Genomic DNA, 26,447 nt, shown 5'->3' with positions numbered 1-26,447 from the left:
CCTTATGTAAGTTCTTGCGGTCTTTTTCAGCCACTGACAGAAAATTCTCCATTATTCTCTTTAGCTTCTCTTGACTCTCTGCCATTTTGGACACTACAGTCTCCATTTTCTCAGGTTCCCATTTCTCACAGCAACTGTGGGAGGGATGGGCGGAAAAAGAAGCGAATGTGTTTCTTAATGATGGATTATTTTATTATCTTTATGACATAAACTGATGACACTATGTTTATCCCAGTAATTAGGCACTTGTGGGTATTCTTTGTTGACTTCTTCTTTACTCTGTTCTCTTACAGTGCATCGAGTTAGCGAAAGAGGGTGTCACCCTGGGGCTCAAAGGAAAAAAATAAGCAGCAGTAAGTAAAAGTACTTTCTTTAGTACTAGAGAAGAATGGAAACCATTACCACAACCATTGGATGGGGGATTTGAGGGTCTGAATAATGCACTCTTTGTGAGAGGAAAAAACTGCACTGCACCCCTGTTTTCTCCTAGAATTTCCTTATTCCCAGGACGGTTAGTGCGGTTACTGGTGGAATGACGCTTAGGATGAGGAATTATTGACAGTCGTCAAGAATTTGCTCCCACTCAATCTCTTTTCACTAGGACTTCGCATATCTGGAAAGAAGACAAGAAAAGAAACGTTTAAGCAGTTCGAAACCCAGCCTAATTAACTGACCCTAGTTTTCTGCCCTCTGGGAGTCTCCCCAGAGAATTACCGTCACTGGGGAAAAAGGACGGGGGGGGGAATATTCAAAGTGAAATAGTGAGAGCTGGGGGAAGAAAACAACAATTCAAACACGCCCACCCATCTGTACTTACCATTCCATATCCTGATAGGGTCCCGACCGCCCTTGTCACTATCCCGCCCTCTTCTATAATCTCCTGAGTTGCGGTAGATTGTATGGTACCTCTGTGGGGGACCACCACACCTCGCTCCACACATCTGGAGTCTTTTTGGAGTCCTCCTGCACACTGATGGCAGGGTCCTCGACGTTTTGTTCTCCTGTCTCTCGTGTCTCGCTCCGCGCTCTTCTGCTTCAGTCTCCGTTCTTCCGCCGATGACTTCCTGTTCTCCCTCTGTTCCCCTTTCGGATTGGTCCTTCCGAGTCTCATCTCCTCCCCACTGTTGATGATACGGGTAGTCCTTTCTTAGTATTGGAGTCCCCTCTCCAATCCTGGTCTATCTTTTATTTTCAAAGGTCAAGCGTGGAAGGCAGGAAGAAGATGGAGACAACAGCGGAATATAAGGTAAGTAAGGGGTTTATAGGGGTCACAATGGTAGGCCCGAGACACGTTTTAAAAGGCTACTTTTAGCGGGTGGCACAATTAGTGCTGCTGCCCACTAATAACATTTAACTTACAGGCCCTGTGCACTTGTAGTAACATATATGAAGGACTTACACCATATTTTAGGTGGCGAGCACAAGCACTTTAACACTGGTTAGCAGTGGTAAAGCACACAGTCCTAAAAGCCAACAAATATGGTTCAGAAAACAGGAGGGGTGAAGGCAAAAACTTCGGGATGACCTACAGAAAGGGCCATGTCCAACATCCATGTTGTTGCTTGCCCCAATCCACCTTCCCATCATCTGTTTCCATGTTGTTGCTTGCCATCACCTGCCCTCCCTCCCTGCATTGTTGTTTATGCTGCTGCGTGCCCCCATCCTCCCTCCCTATTTAAATTGTTGTCCGTAGTGTTGCTTACCCCCACCCGCCCTACCTCCTTCTGTAGGTTTGTGGTTTTGCTTTCATTGTTTCCAGTGTTATTGCTTGCCTCTATCCTCCCTCCCTGCTTCCGAAGCTCGTCAGCTTTGTTCCAGTCCTTCCCTCCAACCCTGTGCTGTCCGTGCTGCCCATCCGGACTCATCCCCGCTTCCTCTGTGTTGCCTCCCGCCTAGCCTCCCTCAGTGTTGTCTCCAGCTATCACTGGCCATGCCATATGAAAAAAGCTCTAAGAGGCAGCCAGCTCAGGACGCATCATGGCGTTTCTTTTCTTTTTCTTTCAGCTATGCTCCACAGCTGCTGTGCTACTATACAACATGGCTTAAAGACACTGAAAAAGCCAATAGCTCTCTCAAGAAGACGTTGAAACAGCTAATAGCTCTCTGGCAGTCGAGACCTGGTGGTTTTGCCAATGCTTGTTTGAGAAAGGGTTGTTCAAGGAAAATGGTTTGTATGTTAAAATCCTAGCGACAAACGTAAATTGATTTATCAGCAAATAAAAGTGTTATCTATGTTCAGCAACGCTTCCACAATCTATTTTCACATTTGTACCCTTATACCAAAGCCTTTCTGTAATATGGAATTGTATAAATGTGTCTGCACTGCTCTGAATTACACTAGTAGTACAACCGTGGGAATAAAAATATTTGTACTGGAAAAATGATTTTATGGTATACGTGGAGATTGCACCTGCACAGCTGCACTACAAGGACTATGCTTAAGAATCCAATCGGTATTGCTCTAAAATACACCACACCCTCACCAATAAGATTTGGGAATGTGCGCTGCATCATCCTTGCCCCTACGAACCGAGATCTGATGTCATCTTCTGCCGGTCATTTGAACAACTAAAGGAAGGCATGGACATGGAAACAAAAGAAAGACGTGGTGAATACATCTACAAGCGAACGAGTGAACTATGGTTCTTTGGATCCCTCCCTGCCTGTCTTGTAACTAAATGTAAGCGAAATCACGGGAATCAAATTCGAAAACAAAGTCGGTCTGTGGAACATCTTAATACAAAAATACATTCCACTTGCAAATTTTGTAATATATAGTAAGCCTACCTCGACAAACAATAAAGCAGGAAATGTATGTCCAATTTACGCTTCTGGACATAAACACGCATCATGCAGTAACATCAATAGCGGCAAATGCCCTTCTTTCAAATAAATAATTCCGTTAAAATGCATCGGAAAATGTCTTTTCTAAGATGTCCGCCGGAAGTCCCGTCACTCGCACCCCACCTGTGTCTGCGTTCTCTCCTGACGCCTGCACTGGCTGCCCAGCGCAGGGAAGGCAGCCAGGAGTCTAGCAATGACCGAGGGTGACCTCGGAGCACAGAGCAAGGGCTCTTGCCTACTGCTGCGCGCGTCTATCTCGCAAGTTTTACCTGGACCCCGGCTATTCCTTATTTAGGTAGGGGGTGAACCTCGCGTCGGGACATAGACTGTGCAGGGGGTGGTGCCTCCTGGTTTGGACTGATCTTGACAGTTGCTGCTGCAATGGGGGACGGTGCAGAGGAGCCCCCGGGCCGAAGTTCGGTGCCAACCTCCTCCTGCTTTAATGGTCAGCAGTTGCAGAACGGCTTCTACGCCCCGACCGAACCAGTGCAGCAGCAGCGCCTTAGGCGGAGCTCCGGGGGAGCGGGAGACTCTCAGCACCACCCTCAGAGCCATGATTCCCCGGCCAAGAAGTGCAGGCTCCGTAGGAGGCTGGACTCCGCCAGGAAAAACCGACCACGTAAGTCTGTCTCCTTGCGGTCTGCATCCCCAGGCTTATTCCCTTCAGCCGCCTTAATTCTGCAACCACCCCGCTCCAGTGCGCCCCAGTTGCTCGCATGCCTGCCATCCTTCTAACCCGGTCTTTAATTTGTGCTACTGCTTCCCCAGTCTGCATGTGAAGCTATTATACTTTATTATTCTTGCAGACTGGTAGGAGTGCTCAAAGCTCATTCGGTATTTTTTTTACTCTCAATCTGCAAGTATTTTCTGAAACTAGCAGCCTTGCCCATTGAACACACTGGCTGTGTCGGCTTTCTTGGTGGTGGTGCAATGGTGCGCACACAGACAGTCCGCACTGCAGCATCTCAATACAGTGTGATGCAAGGCTCAGCACTAGAGATCTGATGACTGTCTTTTGAGACACTTCCATTTCAAACCTATATCAGTGCATTAGGCAATGAACGACATGCTGGATTGAAAATGCACTGTTGCCGGTTTAAATTCACGGACATTTACAGATCGATAAGTCATCTGGCAACGTGGGTGTGGCGGTCTATTAAATTTAGATGGTCCCCGACGATGATGTTTCATCCAGTATCATAAATAAATTCGAATATCCTCTTTGTTTATGTATTTCGCCTTTGATCGTGATGTTCCAGATATTTTGCCGTTGTGTCTCCCGTGTATCTAGTATTGTAATAGACCTTGAGCTGTTAACTGCAGGAGAAATTAACCCCCCGTTAGTGACCAGATATTCCTGCAGTCATTTGTTCAGAGAAAAGCTTTGTTTGCGCCTTTTGATCCTACAAGAACATTTTTTTTCTAGTTATGGTGTATTTTTTTGTGTGTTTTTGCTTGCTCAAGCTGCCCCATTGGTCCACGATGTGCTCACTGGTGCCCGATAAGCCTGAAAATCAGCGTCCATGGAACACCATGTTTCTTAGCCAATGAAATGGCGAGCTGCGCGCATACGCCCACTGATACCATGTGGGTTGGCCAGCAGCCCGCCAATTGGAGCCCAGGGAGCATGGCTACCGGCACCTGAGCTGTGATTGTAAATACAGTCCACACAAGCTTGTCCGCGTCCGCAGTTCGCAGTGTACAAGCACGGAAAATGTGAATTTATAGCGAGAAGACTTCACAGCTACCCTGCTGCTGTCCGGTTCTACACGCACCTCTTCCGCTCGATACTTGCACCCTTCTCTTAATACGTTGTAGGCGTACCAGGCACCATGAAACTAATTGATTCGAAAAAACATTGTAAGTAAGACGCATATTCTGCGTATTTTCAGAGGCGATTTCATTTTACAACCATTGGAAAATTGTATGCATCATTCTCCTCGGTATCTACCGTTACCATAAGAGGCGCTCGCAAGTTTCGCATAATGGCAAAGTTTATTGAATGGCAGCAACGTCCCTTATTAGTAAGTGCACTCTTGTTTTTGCTGAACACAGCCTGTTGAGGTGAACTCGGAAGAGTGAAAGCTTGTTTTGTGACTACGGTTTAAAGAGCAACGTTTATGGACGTTCAGTTTCGTCTTACTGTGTGCGGCGCGCTTCACTTGAATCCAAATCGCTATATTTGAGTGACTGGACCCACTGTTTTGTAGGTGTGCTGCAACTGAGTGCTTACTTGGCTTCCCTCGAACATTCACACCAGCTTGTGTGTGTGCTATAAGTTCACGTAACTCACACAGTACTTCTTAACGGTGGGTGTCCTCGAGTCTTGTCATTGTCGTATTACCAGAAAATGTGAAGTTGATTTACGACCGCAGTGTAGTCACACAGCACCTCTGCTGTGATTAAAAGTTTGTTGGTCAAAATCATTGAGGTGAGGAATCAATTAAGTATAATTGAGACACTTGTCCAAATGTCACGTATGTAACGAATTCCCACGTATAGCGCTCTTTGAATGAACACACCCTGACATTACTGTCAGAACAATTATTTTTAAACCGTCGTGCACCGAAGGCTTCCATGTTGACCTTGAATTTCAGACCTATACGCTTGAATGCATTAAATCCACGGTTGTTTTATGGGCTTGTCTAATTCCTTCCTCGTGTATTTTGGTGTGCAGTCTTTTGGGGCCTATAATATCTTGCCATGGATTTGTAGAGATGTGGGCGTAGTTATAGACAATGTGTTGCTTTTTTGCTAGTGTATTCTCATACATTCGTTTTCATTACTAGAACGTGATTTGGAATGGTAATGGTGATACATGGTCTGAGCTGGGTTTTCAGCTCTCCCCCGGATGTTACATCTTGTAATTAAATATTTCTTCAGCACCTGGCTACACGAATCCTCATCATTTTAGGGACACGGCGAATGGATGATATGAGTCACCGAGTTTTGTTTGCTGGTGGGCAATAATTTGCAGTATCATACTGTCTGTGTGCGGCTCGCAAGTTTCTTGCTATGTTCTACACAAATGGTTTATGCTGAAGGTAGTGTGCGTCTTCTGCCACTCCCCTTATCTAATGACACAGATTTTTCTAGAGCGAGGAATCACCACCAGTTTGTGCTGAATAAATAGTGAATGTGAACGATAGTACCTAGAGGGATCCAGTTTATATATGCATAATGGATTGAAGGACTGATCTGCGGTAAACCAGTCCAAGAGTTGGTGGGCCTGGAGAAGAGATTGGTGTTTGATGTACACTTAAAAGCTGTATTATGGTGAAAGCATTAAAGAAGTCTGTTGTACTTCACAAACTTGCGTTGATCAGATCATCTGTTGCTTTCTTTTTGACCAGCTATTCTATTTTCAGAAATCCTAATTTGCATGTTGCCTAAACGCAGTAGTGCAGGTTTGGACGATAGTTCTCGGAGGTTACTTCAAGGTGACATCAGCACTTGGGTGGCATCACAATGTGTTCTAAAAAATGCGCCAGTTTTCCTATTCTTTCCTTGTGACTGTTGCTGGTCCAACAGGTTATTCTGGAAAGGAGATTGTCGTTTTGAAAACCTACAGATCAGCAGATTGTGTCTTGCTGTCATGCAGAGTGTTAAAGTTGTGCTGAAAGTTTTACACCTTCCTGATCGTTCCTCATTTGTACTTTGAACAGAGAGTGATTTCAGATGTATCTTAAAACTGTACAAAATGGCATTTAGAGGAAAAAGTAAGTTGTTAACACTGAAGCATTGGCTGGAGAGGAGGATGCTCAAATATCTTTGTTGTTTGCAATTGAGCGCTGAGGAATTTGAGGATTTGATTGCATTTCTTCTCACATTGAGAATGTTAGATGAAGATAAAACTGAAAAGAAAAGTAAATTGGTAGATAACCTTGTAGTTATTAGTGGGATCTGAGTAATGTAATGAATGCTATTACATTGTCGCCACTTGTAACTGTGGCAAATGATAAAATGACCAGCGTACAAAATTGTAGCTACTTCATAATTAAATGCAAGCTGTTATTTGCAAACTGTTTCACCGTAGAAGTAGTGAAAGAAATTTTAAGTGGACATGCATGCGTTAGATTTAAGGAACCACCAATGAAGAACAGATAATGTGGCATTTTAGATAGTTAAGTGAAATGAGATAAATACAGTCGCGCATAGGCACCAAGGACGTGGGAGATAATATGAAAAATAATTATTAACGGCTGGGTTGAAAGGGCTCTTATAGTTAAGAGACAACTGGGTTCTGCTGCCACTCAATTCGTTTTGAGATTTCCAGGATGTAACAAAGGAAGGGGCGATTTACTGCAGGCCAGTGAAAATAGGCATTATAGATGTTAGTGGACATCTCTGGCATGAAATTAGTAAAGGCACATGATGCTTATGGGGGAACCAAGTGAGTTAATGGGGTTTATTTTCAATCTATGATATATTTCAAGGGCCAGAAGGCTGCACCATAGATTTGTGGCTAGCAAAGAATCTTGTTTGAGTTTACCACAACAACTCGGCCTTGGACCGTAAGTTTTTTGTTGAAGGGTGGATTTTATGGCAAGGAAAGGGTAACTTTTTAGGTAGAACGCACAGTAAACGGTACAGAGGAGTTGGAATTTAATTTGTTTGCCTTGCTAAGCGAAATCTGGTTACATTTGTGGCGTTTCAGTGTAAGAAAGACAGTGACGTTTTGGACATTGGAGATTGGGGATGAGAAAGAGACAGAATGCATATTGAGACCATTGTGTAGTCCGGAGAAGATGAAAGAGTATTGATTTAAACAGTTTTGTTGTGGAAGGAGAGCAGAGGTAATTTTTTTATGAGATGGCTGAGGTTGGCGAAACCAGAGCTGACTTAATGATTTACCTTAGGAGCCAAGTATGATATCGAGGCTCAAGGCTTCACAGATAGAAGTGCACCAGGCCTAGGTCAGAAAGACCTTGGGAAATGTGCAATAGTGGAGGATTTAGTTTTTCACTATTTGGCCAGGAAGGAATGGCCTCCATAGAGCAAGGTAAGAGGTGAGTGCTCACATGAGAAGAGCCCTCCATTATAAGGAGAACTTGTGTCTACAGCATAGGTCTAAAAGGGGGAACTGACGAAAGGGATAACTGAGGCTATCAGATGAAGGTAGATTTTGAAGAGGAACAAGCGAGGATCGCCCGAGAACTGCAGATGAAAAACCAGTTTGTTTTTCCACTGAAAATTATGAACAGGTTATGAAGTTTCGAATTGTGCTCACTTGCCAAGACTAGAAATAGTTGTATTTGTTCATATCTTTAATGTGTCATTTCCTTTAGTGTTTGTTTTTCAAACTATTTCTTTGAACTTTGTTGTTGTGTTCAATGGTTATCTTTTATTCTCTATATATTGAACAGTGTCAAAGTCTCTGCATCGGTTTACTACTACCGGTAAAATCACTCTTTCAGTCAACTTATAGCAGATTCAGTTTAGAGTTGTGTAACTAAGCCAGAGTAAGCAATGCCAGAAATGGTGCTTCTTTGCCAGTGCATCCTTGAATGTTATTCTGGTTTCCTCATCCGTTCAAATGTTGTAACTTCCCTGTAGTCTGAAGGGCATGCTTCCATGCGAAAGGACCCATGAAAAAAAGGAATAGAGCATAGGTCACAAGTCCATGTCTTGTTGATAACCTCCCATTGCAACATATGTAAATATTCATTGATTTCTTTTCTTTTTGTAGTTTAAAATATAGCCAGTTGATATCTTGTATTTTTTGATGGAGCAGTATCTGTGTCGGGTTAAAGAGTGTCGCGGGAGGGAACGTATTGCTTCAAAGTGTCTGCAGGATCACTCCACAACTCATCTTATTTTTGTCATTTTATCAGACAGTGCAGAAATTGTGCCTGGGTTTTCCAAGTGTTTTTTTTTTTTTAATATTGTTGGTCAAGTTTATTTGGAGATCGAATTTGAACAATACTCTGTTCCTTTAGTATAAACTTGTGATCCCTAATAGTTGCATTGTTTTTTTCCACTAAAACGTGAGAAAACCAGCTGTTGGATAATGTGATTTTGTCTTCAGCGGAGTACACCTTTTGAGAGTCGGTCTATGGGCATTGTGATCTCGCTTGCTAACAATACAGGAGTAGAGTGTTTCGCGGATGTCATGGGCTTTACATTATGGCTTTGATAATATGGAAGTCGTTCCTTAAGGCATACCCAGACTTCGCGGATTCGTCCAAAGGAGAAGCAGGTTTTCCCGTCTGCTGTGAGGGGCTTCCTGCCGTAGGCTCGCAGTACTGCTAGCTGCACTCCCACAGAAGGCAACTGTTCCTACTTAACCCTCCATAAGACACTTCACACAGTACAAGTCAGGCTAGTTGCTTTGCCAGTGATTGGCTTTGTAATGCCATTTCTCTTTAAGAAAAGTATTTGCATTCGTTTAATTAAAATTTTCATTCAACCGTGTTATGCTGTTCCCAACTCAGAAGAGGGTACCCAACTACTTATGTGGAAACTGCTTCAGGATATGATCTTGAAGGAAAACCACCTAGATCGTAGGACAGCCTTCTGAAACCGGCATTTCGGAAGAAAACTCTAAACACAGCCATTTTTTACAAGCTTTCCTGTGATATTCTCTCTTGCAGCCGCTGCGTTTCTACAGCAAAGTATGGATGACCTACGCTTGGAGGTTATGTCTCTTTGATCAGTTAATGCAGGGTTTCCCAGCCCGCTCTGTTAACTTGAAAAACAAGTTTTCTCTAGAACTTGTTTTTGTTTTCCAGACTGTTGGCTTCTCATTTCACCACTTATTCTCATTGTAGTCTGTAGTTCAGCATTTAAGATTTGAATCCGTTCCATTTCTGCCTTTTGTTGCCATTGTCCAAGCCGATAATGTACATAATGGAAACCAAAAGATGAACAGAAAAATGTTTACTTTTGTCATAATTATATTTATTAGATTTTACGATAAACAATAGAAGGTCACAGTACCACAATAAAATGCATGCATTTTGACTACACAGTAGCATGTAAGCAAGAGCATTCAAAAAGCGGCACTACACAATACAGATATTCCACTCAGTGGACTGAACCTGATCCATCTAAGGGTACAGATCTTTATAAGGCATAGTGTGTCTTGGCAGTCTGAAACCACTGAAAGAATAACAATGTTTGGTCCGTGTCTAAAGAATGGAAAACAGTTGAATCCAAGCAATTGATTAACACATGAAACGAAGGTAACCGAAGCAGTAAAACGTCCCACTTTAAGCGTGGTCATCTGATGCTGTTCGTCTCGAAAAGACCGTGCCTGGGGTTTAAAACTGACATTCAAATTGTCAGTCTGCACAGGATGGTAGATGCTGTGGTGGGAATTAGGTGAGAAGTTTGTAAAATCCCATATCTTCCATCTGATTGTTCAGTTTATACATAACTCTTTCATTGGACGTTACATTACAGCCTGGGTGGGGAACATGCACAGGCCCCCTAACTCCTCTGAGCGCTGAACCACGGCGCTCAGACAAATCACAACGTGATTGGCTCAGGGGCGCCTGGGTACTTCCGGGCTCTTCAGCAACGACGGAGGAGTGACTGAGGCGGCTGCGGCTCAAGGAGGTAACTGTTTAAAAAAAAAAAAAAAACAATTATAATTTGCCCCCCATTCCCTGTCAGACACCACTGATCCAATCGGTTTCCTCTAGAGAGTCAGAAAGATGGGGCTTCCATCGTTTGTACAGGAAAATTGAGGTGGGGTTTGAGTATGTGATCAATGAGTGTTTCATAGAGACCTGAGATTAGCTTCATATGTGTTCCCCATTTGGTCAGATGCCTGTGCTGTGTGCAATCACCTGTTGGTGTTTGAGGGTTGCCATATAGCCTCCGATGAAGAAGAATAGATTTCAATTGTTGATATTGAAGAAATTGCGACTCCAGATGGAATTTCTGTTGGATATCCCTAAAAGCGAAAATTGGCCATTATGTATTAGATGGTCCAGATTCCAAATACTCTTCTCGAACCAAAGATCAGGCAATTGGTCTACCTTCTAAAATTATATCTCTTTTGTGCCGGGTGGGGTGGGAGGCAAAGAGTAGAACAATCGTCAAATTCAAAAGTTTGTGGCCCGACTTCCAGACCGTCAATGTGCCTCAAAGATAGGGTAGTTGGAAGCAGAAGCCTTTGCTCTCTTGTTTTATTGTGTTGAAATGTCAGAAGTTTCCTAAATATTTTTTTACAGAATCATCCAGTTAGGGGCTTTGAAAGTATGTTGGAAGTAGTCCACAAACTGGGGAAGGTGTATTACCATTTGGTGCAATTCAAAGCAGGGTAGGCAGAGTCCTCCAGCTGTAATGTTGGCATGTAGCTTGGCTGCTGAGAGTCTCTGGGCCTTCCCCATGCCTGATATTTTGTTGAATCTGGCAGCCGATTTGATGCAGTTTTTACAAGGGAACAGGTGTCAGTGGCATGCCGAATAGATAGTTGAAATGAGGGGGTACCACAATTTTTATCATTTGGATTCTTCCCCATAAGGAGGTCTGTAATAGCTGCCACTTTATGAAGTCTCCCTGCTTTTGGTCAGTGAGAACCTTGACGCTGTTGATCACTAAGGGTTGGCATTGATCAGAGCTCCCAGTATTTCATCCTCATTGCCATCCATCTGATCTGTAGGCAATTCAGACTTTTTATCATTGCTAGTTCGCAAGAAGAGGTTGTGGGTTCAAGCACAAATGATCATGACCCAAATGTGGCTACTGGCACATCCCTAGTCGGTGGTTTCACCCAAAGACCACCTGGTATGAGATAAGTGTTCATAGAGTGGATAGATTTGTGCCTACAAACATTAACTTCAATCTCAGGGTTGGTACAATCCCAAAGTTTAGGTTGGTGTCAAAGAGGCTTGAGGTGACCTAGTATGTCATTATAGTTGCAGTGTGCCAATCAAGTCCTAGGGCAAATGCAGCATCCCTCGACAGGACGCAACGAAAATCAAGATGCGGTCTGGCAGGAGTTGATCGGTGAGGTGATTAGACTGAACATTTTGCAATGGTCATCCTGCCTTGAAGAATCCTTGGCCAGCAGGCCACTGGGCAAAACAAGTGTCGGGTGTTTCTGTTCTCACCTGCATTCTAAGAAAATTTAAAATAAAAAGGACAAGATTGCAACAGCATTTTGCTTCCATTTTGCACACTGCAACTATAACGACATACTATGTCACCTCAAGTCTCTTTGACACCAACCTAAACTTTGGGATTGAGATTGGAGTGAATGTTTGTAGGCGCAAATCTATCCACTCTGTGAATATTTATCATTGCTACCAATGTCGTTGGTATCACTTAGCTTTTTTACCAGTTTATCCGGTAGTTGCTAAAAGCAGAGAAACAATTGACTATGTCCATCAGCGCAGGAATAGAAGCAGTGGGTGAAGCTAGGATTAATAGCATCCAATCTGCATAAAGCATCAGCTTCAGGTTGCCCGCTGGCATTGGGCCTTCTAACTCTTATTGCTTGTGATGCCAGCGGAAACGTAAATAATTCTTCCTGTTTTATGTTATGAGGATCATGTTTAGAAATAGTTTTTTCAATATGTTAATGTTAATGTTACTGGATTTCTAAAGCGCATGGCTGCCCGTGAGCGTCCCAGCGCTGAATGAGTACAGTTGGAGTCGTGGAGGGGTTTCACGGGAACAGCCAGGTTTTCAGAGATTCTCGGAAGGCCAACAGATTGGGCTGAGCACGAATGTCAAGAGGGAGGGAGTTCCATAATTTAGAAGCATTATAGGAGAAGCGCCGACCTCCCGATCGTGCTCTCTTGATCTTGGGTGGCAGAGTTAAATGAGCGTTAGAGGATCGAAGAGGTCTAAGAGTGGTGTAAGGAGTCACCAGATCTTTAAAGATGGGAGGGGCCTTGCCATTGAGGATTTTGTGCGTAAGACAGAGCACCTTAAATTGCACTCTTTCTACCACGGGTAGCCAGTGAAGTGCTTTAATAGCTGGCTTGGCCGAGCACCGGCTCTTGGTGTTGGTGAGGATCCTTGCGGCCGCGTTCTGAACCACCTGCAGTTTGGTAGTAACTTTCTGCGGGGCACCCAGAAACAGTGCATTGCCATAATCCAAGCGTGACAGGATGAGTCCTTGAATAAGGAGTTTCCTTGATGGGAAAGGGAGTAATGGCAGAATTTTTCGGGCAGATCGCAAGAGCCCATAGCAGACCCCGGCAGTTTTCCTAGCTTGTGTGCATGGTGAGGTTTTGGTCAAGCCATAGTCCGAGGCTTTTGAGCTCGGTTTTAGGGGTCGGGGGCTTGCCCATGCATGGGGGCCATAAGGATTCTGGTCGGAAATGAGCCTGATTCCCCATTACCAGTATCTCCGTCTTGTCGCTGTTAAGCTTCAAGTGCGAGCAATCCATCCAGCTGACTATGTCTCTCAAACAGGAATAAAGGTTGGAGGTAGGGTTTTCCTGCTGAGAAAGGGAGACCACCAGCTGGGTGTCATCAGCGTACGTTAGGAGTTTAATCCCGTGGGGGGTGACTATTTTTTCCAAAGGGGACATATACACGTTGAAGAGCGTAGGGCTCAACGAGGAGCCCTGTGGTACTCCGCAACGTATAGGGGTCTCCCCGGATGTATAGCCACCCTCGATCACCTGAAATGAGCGGTCATGAAGGAAGGATTTTATCCAGGTCAGGGCAACACCCGAAATCCCAAGATCACTGAGTCGCTGGACCAGGGTTTGGTGGTTGACAGTGTCGAAGGCCGCACTCAGATCCAGGAGGATCACTGCCACTGAACCTCCTGAATCCATGATCTTCCTGGCCTCCTCGACCACTGCCACCATAGCCGTTTCCGTGCCCTGGCCGGGGCGAAAACCCGTCTGAGATGGTTTAAGTAATTCATTCGATTCCAGGTAGTGGGAGAGCTGGACGTTTATGAATTTTTCTGTTATTTTACTGATGCAGGGGAGGAGCGAAATGGGCCTAAAGTTGCCTAGGTTGAGGGGGTCTAGATTAGGTTTTTTTAAGAGTGCTCTAACCTTCGCCTTTTTCCAGCTAGGGGGAACCACACCAAATGCAAGTGAGGCATTAATCAGGTGTACCATAGGTTCGAGGATGGTAGATGTTACTTGCTTTAAAATTTTAACTGGTGCAGGGTCAGAGGGTGAGCCACTTTTAAGAGATTGAAGAATGGGGACTAAGGTTTCCTTACTTAAGGGAGTCTAGAATTGAGATTCTGAGCTTGTATTGGTGAAATAAGAGATAAATCCAGGGGGATAGGAGGAAGTTGCTGCAGGATGTTTTGAATTTTTTGATCAAAAAACGTGGCCAACTTATCACAATGATTGTCTGCGAGGACAGATGGACAAGTGGACTCCGGGGTTTTCAAAAGGAGCTTTACAATGCGGAAGGTCTCCCTCGAGGAGCAAGATGCATCATTAATTTTCTCTTGAAAAAACGAAGTTTGGGCGTTCTTCAAGGCTTTTTTATAATTGAGGATGGCCAACCTGTATTCCATCTTGCTTTTGGGGTCGAAATCTTTCCGCCAAGTTCTTTCAGCCCTTTTGCATTGCTTCTTCTTTTGCATTGCTTCTTCAGAAGGCGGGTTTCCTGAGTGAACCATGGAGCGGAAGTTTTTTTGCGGGTTATCCGGTATGGTTTGTAGGGGAGGATGGTGTTTAAGGAATTTTCTATCCAAGATGAAAACTCCGCATCCGCTGTTACGGGGTCGATGGCAAGGCTGGGCTTGGAGAGGTCCAAGATGTATTCCCATTTTTTGGGGTCTAGTTTAGCCCAGGGGCGTACTGGTTTACCGGGAGATAGAGTGGGAGGAGCGTTGGTCGGGATCTCCCAGCTAAAGGGAATGAGCCTATGGTCTGACCAGGGCAGAGAGATCGGTGCGTTGGTTTTCAAGATGTTGATATTACAGAAGATAGGGTCAAGTAAATGGCCATGACTGTGCGTAGATTGGTCATTCTGTAAATGGAGATGATGGGTGGCAAGGTCTAAAAGCAGCTCTGAAGCGATGTTGTCCTCCCCCTTATCAAAGTGGATGTTAAAATCCCCTAGGACAAGTAAGTTAGAAAGAGTGCTTGTCATAGCTGTGGAGAATTCCACAAGCGAACTACAAAAATGGCCCAAGGCTCCTGGGGGGCGGTAAATAAGGACTCCTGAGAGTGAGTAGCAGGGGGACAGTTGGATGCTAAAATGAACATTTTCACAGTTCAATAAAGGGCTGTCCCGAAGTCTGCATGAAAGATGTTCCTTATGGATAATGGCTATCCCTCCCTCTTTTCCCTTTACTCGATCCAAGTGTTATATAAGATATCCCTGCGGTAACGCCTGCACCAGGTCAAAATCAGAGTCTGGGGTAAGCCACGTCTCCGTGAGAAATAATATCTCAAATTGCTCTTCTTCTAGAAGCATGAAGACTTCATGACTATGTTTGGGCAGGGATCTGCAATTTAGCAGGGCCATCTTAATGATGGTCCGGGGCGGTTGAATTTCCAACACCGGGGTGAATTTATACAAACAATGCGCACAATGAGTAGAAGAATTCTCACCATGTAGAATAGACATACAGAGGGGCTGGGGAGGCCGATGTAATTGCATCAGAGAGTCTCTGGAGTATGATATCGTAGGATGAGTGGAGGAGACCAGGGTGACTGGCCCCAGGCCCGTCCTGGCGCGGACGGGCGCAGACGGGCTTGCCTTAGGCGCGCCGACGGCGCGCCCGCTGCGCTCGTCCGCTGCGCTTCCTCCAAAGACACATTTATACAAAAGAAGAGTGTTAGGGGAGGGGTGTGGCCTCAAAGGGGGCGTGGCCTCGGTGCACGCCGGCAATGGCGTCCACAGGTGGCAACCCGTCTGTGTCCTTGCCAACGCTAGGATCAGCTGTGCCAAGAGTGAGAACTGCTTCCGCAGTGAAGTTGACAGGTAGGAGAGTAAATTTAAAACAAAAGCAAACCTACAAACACTCAATCTTTAAAACGTATCACGCTCCCGGCTTTCCGCCTCAGGAGTACTCCATAAAGCACCCCACATGTTTATCGGACCTTTGCATATGCAGTTGAACTAGCCTTCTTCTGCTCTCCTTCCCCACCCCCACTATTCTATATCTCCTCTCGCCCTTTAGTGCTGTGAGATTATATTGTAGTAAAAAAAAAAAAAGAATGCCACCGGTACATGATTATGGTAGTAGGTATTTTTTTATTTGCATACGGTGGTTCCTAGTGACATGGCAGATAATGAAAGTGGAGATAGTGCTTTTTATGATGCTACTTGGAACTCCAAAGCTCACTATTCTTAATCTGTATGCTCCCTGCATCTGTAAAAAAGACTGAAGTTGGATCATTTGCCGCTGTCGGGGTACGGAAGATCATAATTACAATCCGGGATGCAATTTGACTGACCCTTATTGTGGGGTTACTTCCCGGGCTACTATCCTTTATTTTCAAATACGGAAGAAAGTATAGAACATTCTACGCAACACATTAAGCCCTGATGAAGTTCCTTTGGTCAAAGGAATGAAACGCATTGGATGATGGCCAGTTTTACTCTTGTCCCAAATAAAACGTATTGATGGACTTCTACGATTCTGACTTCATTCCTGGTGCACCTTCCATTTCTTAAAGGATCCCTGCATCAGTGTTTTCCACCCTTAAACTGAGCCAGAAGATCTACTCTACAGGGAAATCGAGTCATAAAGGAGCAATACACAATGCTCCTTCTCTGCTTTTATGATTGTCAGTACGTCTTGCTTGACAGTGCATCTGTTGCATCGGTCACGAGAAGTAATGAGATCAACCTAACAACAGCTTTCAGGAGTCTCTGTAGAGAAGGACTTGCCTCCTCCCACACGTTAGTAGCCAGGAGTACATGTTTTGATTGGGCAAAAGTTTTGATTGGGCAAGAGTTGTGTGCTTCCCCTCCATAAAGCTGTGATTTTGTTTATCCAGCTGCCTGAGCCCACTCATTGTGGCTATATGTGCTTAAACTTTATCGAGCATATCCATTACATTATAATACTGTTAAAGTGGCTTAGATAACTAAATAACTTATGCGGTTTTGTTTTTCTCTGGCTGCAGCACAGGTGGGAGGAGGGCAGGTAGAAGGAATATATTGCATTCCCAGCACCTTCCATTTCCATCATTAATTTTACACTTATGAGAGCAGAATGGTATGCCCAGGACTAAATGAATCTATATGGATTTTTAGGTCTGGCTTGACTGTGATCAACAAAAAGCTTTAGAGTTCTAATGAGAGAGGGATTTGGGCGCCACTGACATTTTGGGTCCCCTGAGCTTCGACTAGGTTGAATATTTGTGCGTCCACTAAAAAGACTGCTTGTAATGCACTTTTTGGCTTATGGCAAAGCTTCTACTCGATATAGCACGACTGGATTGGTTAGGTTGGCAAGCAAATGACCATGGCTCTAGGCCTGATCTATTATTTATGAAATATTAGGACAAAGCCACTAGGCCTGGCAAATTTATTGGGAAAATATGTTAAAGTCAATAGGCATGTGAATGTAGATTGTTATTACTCTATAGTAAAACCAACAGATAGGTATTTTGTTACATGGAATCACACAGATTACGGTAGTAGGCATTGGTTTTGTTTGTTACCCCATGTAACAAACCGTATATATAAAGGTTATGCTGTGCGAGAATCCTTGTTCGGCTCAGGAGACTTAGTATTTGGGTTTGCTAACTGTAATTTTGTATTCATTTGCAAATTTATGACTGTATGCCTGATGGTTGCCTTGTTGGAAAGTTTACGCTCAGTACGGTGGGCTAGAATTGCTTATTGTGACAAGCCAATGATAACCGGTAAAGGCTATATAGCTGTGCATGGAAATGTTAAGCCAGATGAATTAAGTCTGGTTTATTAGTATGCAAAGTTTCTACAAATGCAGTAGGGCTCGCTTATTTATTTTGAAAAACATTGGTTAAGCCAAAAGACCTCTTACAGCGGATTGCTATCACAATATGTTACAGGACTTAGAAGGGTATTTGGTTACTTGTAATCTCACACATTACCATCGTAGGGAAGGGTTTTGGTATTGGTCACCCTCTCTGACTAACCCTGGGATTATAATCTTGCTGTGATGACTCTTGTTTGGCCCATTGAGAGTGCTTGAATGTTTTGCCAACTGTAATTTTGTGCAAATTTGTAATTTTAATGTATAGATGCCAGTTTACGCAATTTTCAGTAGGCCTGGCTTGTGTATATAGTTTCAAGCCATTAACCTTGTTGGATTATTGGGAAAAAGTGTGTCCGATTCCTTAGGGGCGGCTTTTTATAATGAAAAGCTATGGCGAAGCAAGTATGGCTTACTTAGTGTGAAAAACATATGCGTTTCAGTGGCAATGTCATGAATATGGGCTAGCAGTCTGGAGTGCAGTACTGTGTTGAAAGTAGCCAACAGGTCCTGCTGTACTGAAACTGCTTTTCCACCAGCATCTAGAGTGCATTTAATTATTTCGAAGCCTTCCAAAAGAGCAGTTTCTGTGCTGAGTTTTGGCCTAAAGCCAGATTGACTGGGGTAAAGGAGCCTGTTGGATTCAAAGTAGTCAAATAGCTGTTGATTAACAAACTCTTCCACAATTTTAGATGGAGCTTATAGCAAGGAGATAGGTCTGTAATTGCTTGGGATATTGGTGTCTGCATTGTTTTTTTCAGAAGAGGCTGAGTCTTAGCCTGTTTCCAATTAGAAGAGGACAGAGACTTGTTTAGTAGGGAAAGCAGCACTGGATTGATAGCATCCACTCCCTTTGCAAGAACAGAAGGGGGGGGAGGGGTCAGAGGGGAAGCACGACCTGTCATTTGAAATGGCAATACGCAAATCCTCAATCGAGATTGGTTTGAAAACAGTGTGCCAGTAATGTTGTCTCGGGTAAGAGGGCTATTGACCATTGGACCTGTTGTGGTAAATTAATTTTGAATGTCAACAATTTTATTTTTAAAGAAGGCCAGTCGTTCACACCACTTAGCCGAAGGCTCTTTATTGAGGTGGCATGCTGAAGGATCAAGGATTTTTTTTTATGATCTCGAACATTTCTTTGGCTTTATTGTCTGCCTTATCGAATAATTTAAAAAAAAATTAAACTCCCCACAGCCTCATTATATGTGGTAGAGCACACTTAAGGCTGCAGATTTTTTGTCCGCATAAAGTATCCACTCCAAATTTGCGTCCTTTTTTCCAACATCCTGGGGATTCCAAATGTACCCATGGTTTGTGTATTCCTCTGGAGGGGACCGAGAAAACTGGCAAAATATAGATTCATTTTCACTTTTTGGGGATCAGTAGTGAAAACGTGTTTCAGATAAAAATGGTCTGTACACCCCCGCCCCCCCCCCCGCCCCTCCTAAAAATGGCATCAACGAACTGGTTGCTGTGCTAAAGTCACCATCGTCCTAGCTTTCTGGAACATTCAGAGCTGAATCTAAAAACCTAAATTTGTTCCACGGTTTTGGCATTTTGGAAAAACCTACTTCCAGTTTGTGGTGGAGGCCATTGTGGAACCCATGGATGATCCAGGAAAGCTATAGGATTCTGTAAAGTAGGCAAACTTCCGAATTCAGCAAGGGTCTCTTAAGGTTCCCCCAAAGAAAATAATTGTTGAAATGGTGAAAGTGAGTAGGACAAAACTACCATTTGTGACAAAGTTTTCATCCTTTTTGTCACAATTGCCGATTTGCAAAAGCAATATACCATTACATTAAAGTGTTATTTCCTTCAAGAACCAAACTGAAATGCGAGATGTTAGCCTGTGCTAGGTAATACCTCCATTAATACGGGCCCCTTTATTATTAGAGTTTGAAAGCCTGCGAACAACTTGCTGTCCATTATTTTAATGTGCAATTAAATATTGTCAGTCAGTCAAGCAGAACAATTTGTGTTTTACTGGGAAAAAGATACCAACAAAGCACACTCCATGTTCATCGCACTCCGACCAATAATTCTCCTTTAACAAACGATACATCTCGGAATTGAGTGCCAAAACTAGCATTTCTTAAAAAAAAAAGTTGGGAGAAGAGAGAAAGTAACCATTCCCGTCATATTTCCAGATTAGGGCTATAATTTACTTCAGTCCTGGGACAGCTGGTCAGACTAGCTTTTCCTCACCACCTTTTCTTTTAAAATTTTACGGAGTTTTATATAGCGCAAACTTGACCACGAAGGTATCGGGTTTCAGAGCGCTTTGCTTGAGCACCATTTGCGTTGCATGAGGACACATTCATTTTTGTTAAGCACGGGGAGATTAAGTGATTTGCCTAGAATCACAGGATGTTGCGCGCCCTTGCCGAGACTCTAACCCAGTTCCCCTGATTTTGAGGTCGACCGCCCTAGCCGTTAGGCCAACTCTTCCCCCCCTCCTTCAGTGAATTCCCCTCAGATTCTTCTGTACTACAGTCTGCTTTATTTGCTTAAGAAATTTCTTATAATCTTCGGATTGATAAACTCATAAGCTATACCCCTCAGCGTACTGCTGCCCTGAGTTTTGATGACTTCCATCAATGTCACCTTCTCCTTCTTTCATATTATAAAAGTAGTATCACTCATTAGTGGTACACTTGGTATACTAATTACACTTTTGTAGTAACTTAGTATATATGTGTAACACTCATAAATTCTTAGAAAATACTTACACTCACTGGAAGATGCCATCAGTGATGTCACAGACCATGTCATGAGTGATGTAATATGTGAGGTCGTAAGCAAAGCACTGCATTGCGGGGTGTAAGTTATAGTTAGGTCAGGTAAATAGAACTGCTAAATTTGTATGGTTTTGTACGAGTGAAATTTGAGCGTAACTATAACGTCCCTGTAACCTTGTTTTTTTTGTTTTGTTTGTTTTTTTGTGTGAATTTCTATGTTTTTTTAACTAGTAGTCTTGTTTCCATATTGGTGGAGCAAGGGGGCAAGGCCTCTGACCAGCTCTCAGGAACCCTGCTTTATAATTTTCACTGGCTTTGTTCTTGGCCCCCAAGGACCCTCAGCATTCAAGAGGACTTAATCCCTCAACCAGTAGCGTGCCAGGAGGTGAATTTGCAGAGTGGTGGAGAATAGAGACGGAGCCTCTGACCACCTCTCAGCAATGTCGCGGAGTGGAACATTCTGGGGGTAACACGAGGGCTTGTTGACCCCCAAGGACCCTCAGCCGCCAAGGGGACTTCATCCCCCAACCTGCAGTGCGCCAGGAGGCGGGTTTGTAGTGTGGTGGAGAAACGGGGCGGGCCTCCGTTTACCTCTCATCAATCCCACTGAGTTGGTGAAAAGGTATAGGAGCGCTTAGCTTTATGGGCAGATCGGAAGACAAAACAAAATAGAGAAAGTCAAAATGAACTTCCATTCTACTATTTTAGTAAACAGGAAAACAAAGCATCAAAATTAAGTATGCACGTTTCAGGCCCGTAACCAGCTTCCCATGACTGTTTGGAAGTTCGGAAGGAGATCGAGTTCCCGCCTGACGCACTGACCAGACGCTGTCCTCCTCCTCGCAGAGAATCCAGCTCCAGTGTTTCTGACTCCCCTTGCGGGGTGTTAGATATCGAGTCCCGGAAAGAGATTCCAATCTCACACATTCTAAGGTATGGAACAGACTAGAACTTAGAGAAACATTTGGCAACTCTTGGCAAAACTAAAACTATGGCTAGCTATACTTTAGAAAACAGTACCCACTTCTTACCTCGTACTACACTTAGGTTAGGTACACTGGGGTAGAACTATTTAGAAGCATCACATTTTAGCCTGTGTTATTTATGTATGTATGTTATGAATATATGTCATAGCTACAAACCATGCTATTTTAGTATTATTTTATCTTCCTGCTAACCCTGTACGTATTGTACTTCGCATCCTGTCTTACGATTGTAGCAGTTCATGTCTCTTGCATGAGAAATAAGACTGTTCAATAAACCCTTTTTATTGAACCACCCGTCTCTCTATTTCTGTGTAACTCTGTAGAAAAGAAGCATGCACGATTGACTTAGTGAAACTGTTATCTATTGTTTCCACGGTTCTGAGATTGTTCCGACTCTAAGGGAAACAATGTTGTCATGTTTATGTGGTTGTCAGAAACTAATCCCTTCTAATATATTCGAGAAGTTTCTAGTGACCTCTGAGTTAGCTGGCACACACAAGTAATTAAGTTTTTATCGTGTATATTATTCCAATGCGCAGAGCCTATCGGGGATATAGGAACTACACTACATGGCGCCCAACGGTTTGGTAAGGCACTAATTTAACGCTAGATACTGAAGTAACTTAGTCGTGCTTTTCTCAGAGACCCCTACTCATAATACTCCATAAGACGTCTGGAGTGTGTAGGGATAATATCCGCCATAGCTGAGTAGGACAAAAATCCTATGTATTAGCTGTTTGGTTTGTTCAACGTTGAAGGATACAGTGTTCCAAAATATTGTGCACCTTATCTTTGTTTCCTTGAAACTTTCTCTGAAACTTTCATTAAACAATGACCGAAAACGGCACAAACACCGATACTGGTGGAGCTGTACCAGACGAGGTAGCAGTTTTTGATTATACAGGTTTTGATGAAACCGATGAAAATGCGAAAATCATCGCTCCAAATTTAAGGAGAGCCATCACTCTAAAACTTATAAAACATGGCCTAACACTAAGAGGTGGTAGAGCAGTTTTTGTGATAGAGGCACATGAATTTCACCAGACAGAGGTATTCTATTCATGGATATTATTCCCAGAATCAAATCCAGTAACTAAAACGTTTCACTTCTACAAAGAAGATGAAGCACCTGAGGAATATATTCCTTTCGAGGATATTGAAATTCCACTCACATACCAGGAGCATGATCTCTGGTTTAAAGGCGCCCTAAAACATTACAATCCCATTACCAGGCACGGTCCACTAGGTAGACCAGGAGCAACATGGCCGATTTTAGCCGGCTACACACCTCATCCTGACATTGAAGCAATGTCAGACGAAGAATTACTTAATCAGATACAAAACTTAATAGAATTACACAGTTAAACCACCACTGTCTGAAGGTCCTGAAAAGGCCTTTACTAAAAACACTCCTACCTCTTCTAAAAAAGAAGTGGGAAAATAACAAACAATATTCAAAAGAGAAAGATTCTCAATCCCGAGGTAGGTCTCCTCAAAAGGAGCCCTCTGAAAGGAGGTATAACCTCATGAATAGGGATAATTTGAGAAAAACTGACAGTATCAAGATGCTGATACACGTTCCTCTCGTACCTTTCAGATATCATCAAAGCCATCCGAAAGAAGAGGATGGTCAGAGAACAAAGAAGAACGCGTAAAGTCCAAAGACGATCAACATGTTCAGAAAAAAAAAAAAAAACCTCAATTCTCTAAAAAGAAGGTAGCAGGTCTGAAGATTAGAGATGTCGAGGATTCTGAGAACACAACTCCAGTATGGAGAATGGGCTCAGACAATGTTGGACAGCGCAGCAGAAGTTACAGTAGCTCGCCAGAACCTGAAGGGGCTTCTGGAGACAGTGGACTTGAATGAGGACATTCAAGTTGAAACTGCAGATACAAGGGTTAGTTCTCCGCATAGGTTATATGAAATAACACTCCGGATGGAGGGAGACCCACCAAGTAAAGTGAAAACACTCTTTTGGGAGCGACTTTCAAAGGGTTATACTTCTAGCAGAACAAGACTGGCCACCAGAATTTGTCAGGGAGTGCCCACATGGCGAAGACCTCATTATGCCAGCCTTCTTCAACGATGTTCCAGTACACTTAAAATATACTTCTGTCAGGAAACGGGCAGTGGCCCAGGCCCCATCATTATAAAAAAAATCATGTAGGATGGGATGAGGACTCGCCTCACCACAAAATCCAGTTAAAAAATCAACCAACTGCACAAAGGCAGTACCCGGTTAAGCAAGAAGCTAAAAAACAAGTCGGGGAGATCTTAGATCAACTTGAATACCAGGGGGTGATTGAAACATGCACCTCATCAATGAAAATTCCTTTGTTTCCTGTTTTCAAACCAGACAATACATATCGTCTAGTTTTGGATTAGACACCTAAACTCTTGTTGTAAAACATTTGCAGTGCAAAATGCACACAGTACAGCATTAATGAATAACATTGTGCATAAAAAGTACAAAACCACATTAGACATTTCAAATGGTTTCTTTTGTCAAATTATTGCACCTGAAAGTAGATATTTGACCGCTTTCTCAGAATTGCCCATCAATGTCCTTTTTCTAGGATATGAACTTTCAAGTGAAGGAAAAAGCCTGGCAGCCAACTTTTTCGAAAAGTGTGCGCTGCTCCAACCTCCAAAAACACTGAAATACTTAGTCGATTCTAGGTTACCTGAATTTTGGAAGAACATACATTCTAAACTACGCAGAGAGGGTTAAACCTCTACGAATTAATCAAACCTGATTTCAAAGCCACAACTTGGACACAAGAACACACACAAATTCTGCGTTGACTTCAAAAAGACATGTTAGCAACAAAACATTTGCAAACACACGTAAATGTAGGCAACTTAGTGATCCAAATCATTCCGGGTCAGTGCGGATTCACCTACTTAACTTTTAACGAAGGTGAAAAAGTACCAATTGCATACAAATCACACTTGTATACACAAGCAGAAATGAAATTCACTTCTACAGAAAAGATTCTGACAGCAATTCAAATCGTTGTAGCAAAAGAAAGAGCCCTAGCACAGGGGAAACACATTATGGTCGTGACTCCAGTACCGGCCTTAGAGGCAGTTACAAAAGTGAGTATTCTGACTGCAAAAGCTTTACATCCAAGATGGATACAATGGGTTCATTCTCTTGCTGCAACTGATGTTGAATATGTTTTTGATCCTTATTTAAAAACACAAGCATTCCTGCAATACGAACACTAATGTCCTCTGCCTGCTGAAATTCTCCCTCTTGATCAGTACGAATTTGTAATTTATACTGACGGATCTGCACAACCCGCTACGGAAAGTAAACAAGCTTACAGTGCAGCATGCGCGATTGTTAAAGGTCGTATGCGCAATGGCAAATTCAGACCAATGGTCCCAAAAACGCAATCTCTAGGAGATTGTACAGCTCAGCGAGCTGAACTAAAAGCATTGAAGATGGCACTTGAAAACACGGATCGCGAATTCCCCACACTCATAGTGTGCGATTCTTTTTACTTTGTTCAATCTTACAATGAATATTTACAGAATTGGATTCAAAATGGTTACAAAGATGCAAAAGGTGGCAGAATCAAGCATAAAATGCTTTGGGAACAAGTAGTTCAGTTGCGAAACGGACTACAAAACACTCATGTGATACACATGGGGAGTCATCAACGTGATGGCGTTCACGTTGAAGGGAATTCATTGGCTGATGAAGTCACAAAAGGGGCTGTGCAAACTGCTTCTGTAGCTGCAATCACTCGTTCAAAAACGAAAATAGACAGTGAAATAATGCTGACTGTCAATGCTTCAAGCAAAGGCAGTGGTGCAGCGTTACCTAAAAAAATTTACACTCAAATACTCATATATAATTGATGCGAACAGTGTTCTGTTTGCTCGAATCCCTGGAGTGGGGGAATAGGGTAACACCAAACATGGAACAAAGATTAAGACTAATCCTAGCAGCACATTAAGGGATCGCCTCTGCCCATGCGGGTATTTCCGCCACAGTATCGTTATTAAAACAGAGATGCTGGTGGCCAGGCATTAGGAAACAGACCAGGAATTATGTTTTGGAATGTGAAATATGCTAGAAGATGAAAGTCTCGACTGTGAAACGTCCTGCGCAGACGCCCCTGTTAATTTCAGATAAACCATTAGCATGTGTTTACCTGGACCACTGCGGTTCCTTACAAAGGGATGGTAACTATAAATATATCATGGTCGCAGTGGATTCGTGTTCTAGGATCCTATGAATGTGGCCTCAGCGCTCGGGTGACGCTCGAACTGTTATAAAAGATTTGAAAGTCTTTATCGGCACGTACTCAATTGGCACACTAGATTCTGACCAGGGTCCTGCGTTTAGCTCTTGAGCTTACAAAGAAGCCATGGCCAATTTGGGCGTAGCATTGCGGTATTCTTCTCCATTCCATCCTGAGGGAAATTCTGTTGTGGAAAGAAAAAAACGGGACATAAAGCAGTCTATAACAGCTAGGGTATTAGGATCAGGTTATGGGTGGGTCAAACACCTTTATGGGGTCCAGCACGCACTTAACAACTTGCCAAGAAGTTCTCTAGGGGGTGTCACTCATATGAAGTTCTATTTGGAACTAGAATGCTGGTACCGACCTTGATATGCAAGGCACAGTAATGGAAAATAAGAAATTTGATATCAAAGATCGTTTGGCTGTTTTACAGGACTTAAATGAACTAAGAACGAAACAAAACAACGTGCACCTGAAGCCAACCATCACTGGGGAAAAACCGGCCGTCCCAGCAAGGCCTGTCTGGATCCCAAAGCTTGGTGATCTAGTCAGAGAAAAGATCGCGGACAAGAAGGAATTTGGGCCTTCTTACAGACAACCAGTACCTGTCCTAGCAATCCACGGATCAAGAACAGTACTTTTGCCGCACCTTGCTGGTAAAAAGGAGAAAAGATTTGTGTCCATCTACCTGATAAAACCATACTATGTGGCAGATACTAAACAGTAGGCCAAGTGGACTCCGACAATGTAGCAGGGGCA

The 26,447-nt window shown here is 43.3% G+C and overlaps 1 protein-coding gene across 4 annotated transcripts in view; it reads left to right on the top strand.

The window, feature by feature from the left end:
* The first annotated feature begins 2,972 nt into the window (after positions 1 to 2,972).
* The window catches only part of PANK1 (pantothenate kinase 1), a 145,738-nt gene continuing 122,263 nt past the window's right edge, over positions 2,973 to 26,447 (top strand). Inside the window, exon 1 of one of the 4 annotated variants that reach the window (XM_085605291.1) lies at positions 2,973 to 3,463. In XM_085605291.1, the coding sequence (XP_085461417.1) occupies positions 3,226 to 3,463 (238 nt within the window). In that variant the 5' untranslated portion in view covers positions 2,973 to 3,225. Of the gene's footprint in view, positions 3,464 to 4,503; positions 4,705 to 26,447 lie in introns of those variants that run through there. The other 3 variants (XM_085605282.1, XM_085605306.1, XM_085605300.1) reach the window with 3 other exon arrangements.

The sequence above is a fragment of the Triturus cristatus genome, chromosome 1_2 (genome assembly GCF_964204655.1).
Source record: "Triturus cristatus chromosome 1_2, aTriCri1.1, whole genome shotgun sequence".
NCBI lineage: Eukaryota > Metazoa > Chordata > Amphibia > Caudata > Salamandridae > Triturus > Triturus cristatus.
Note: the sequence above shows the minus strand (reverse complement) of the source record. Positions and strands in the feature narration are given on the sequence as shown.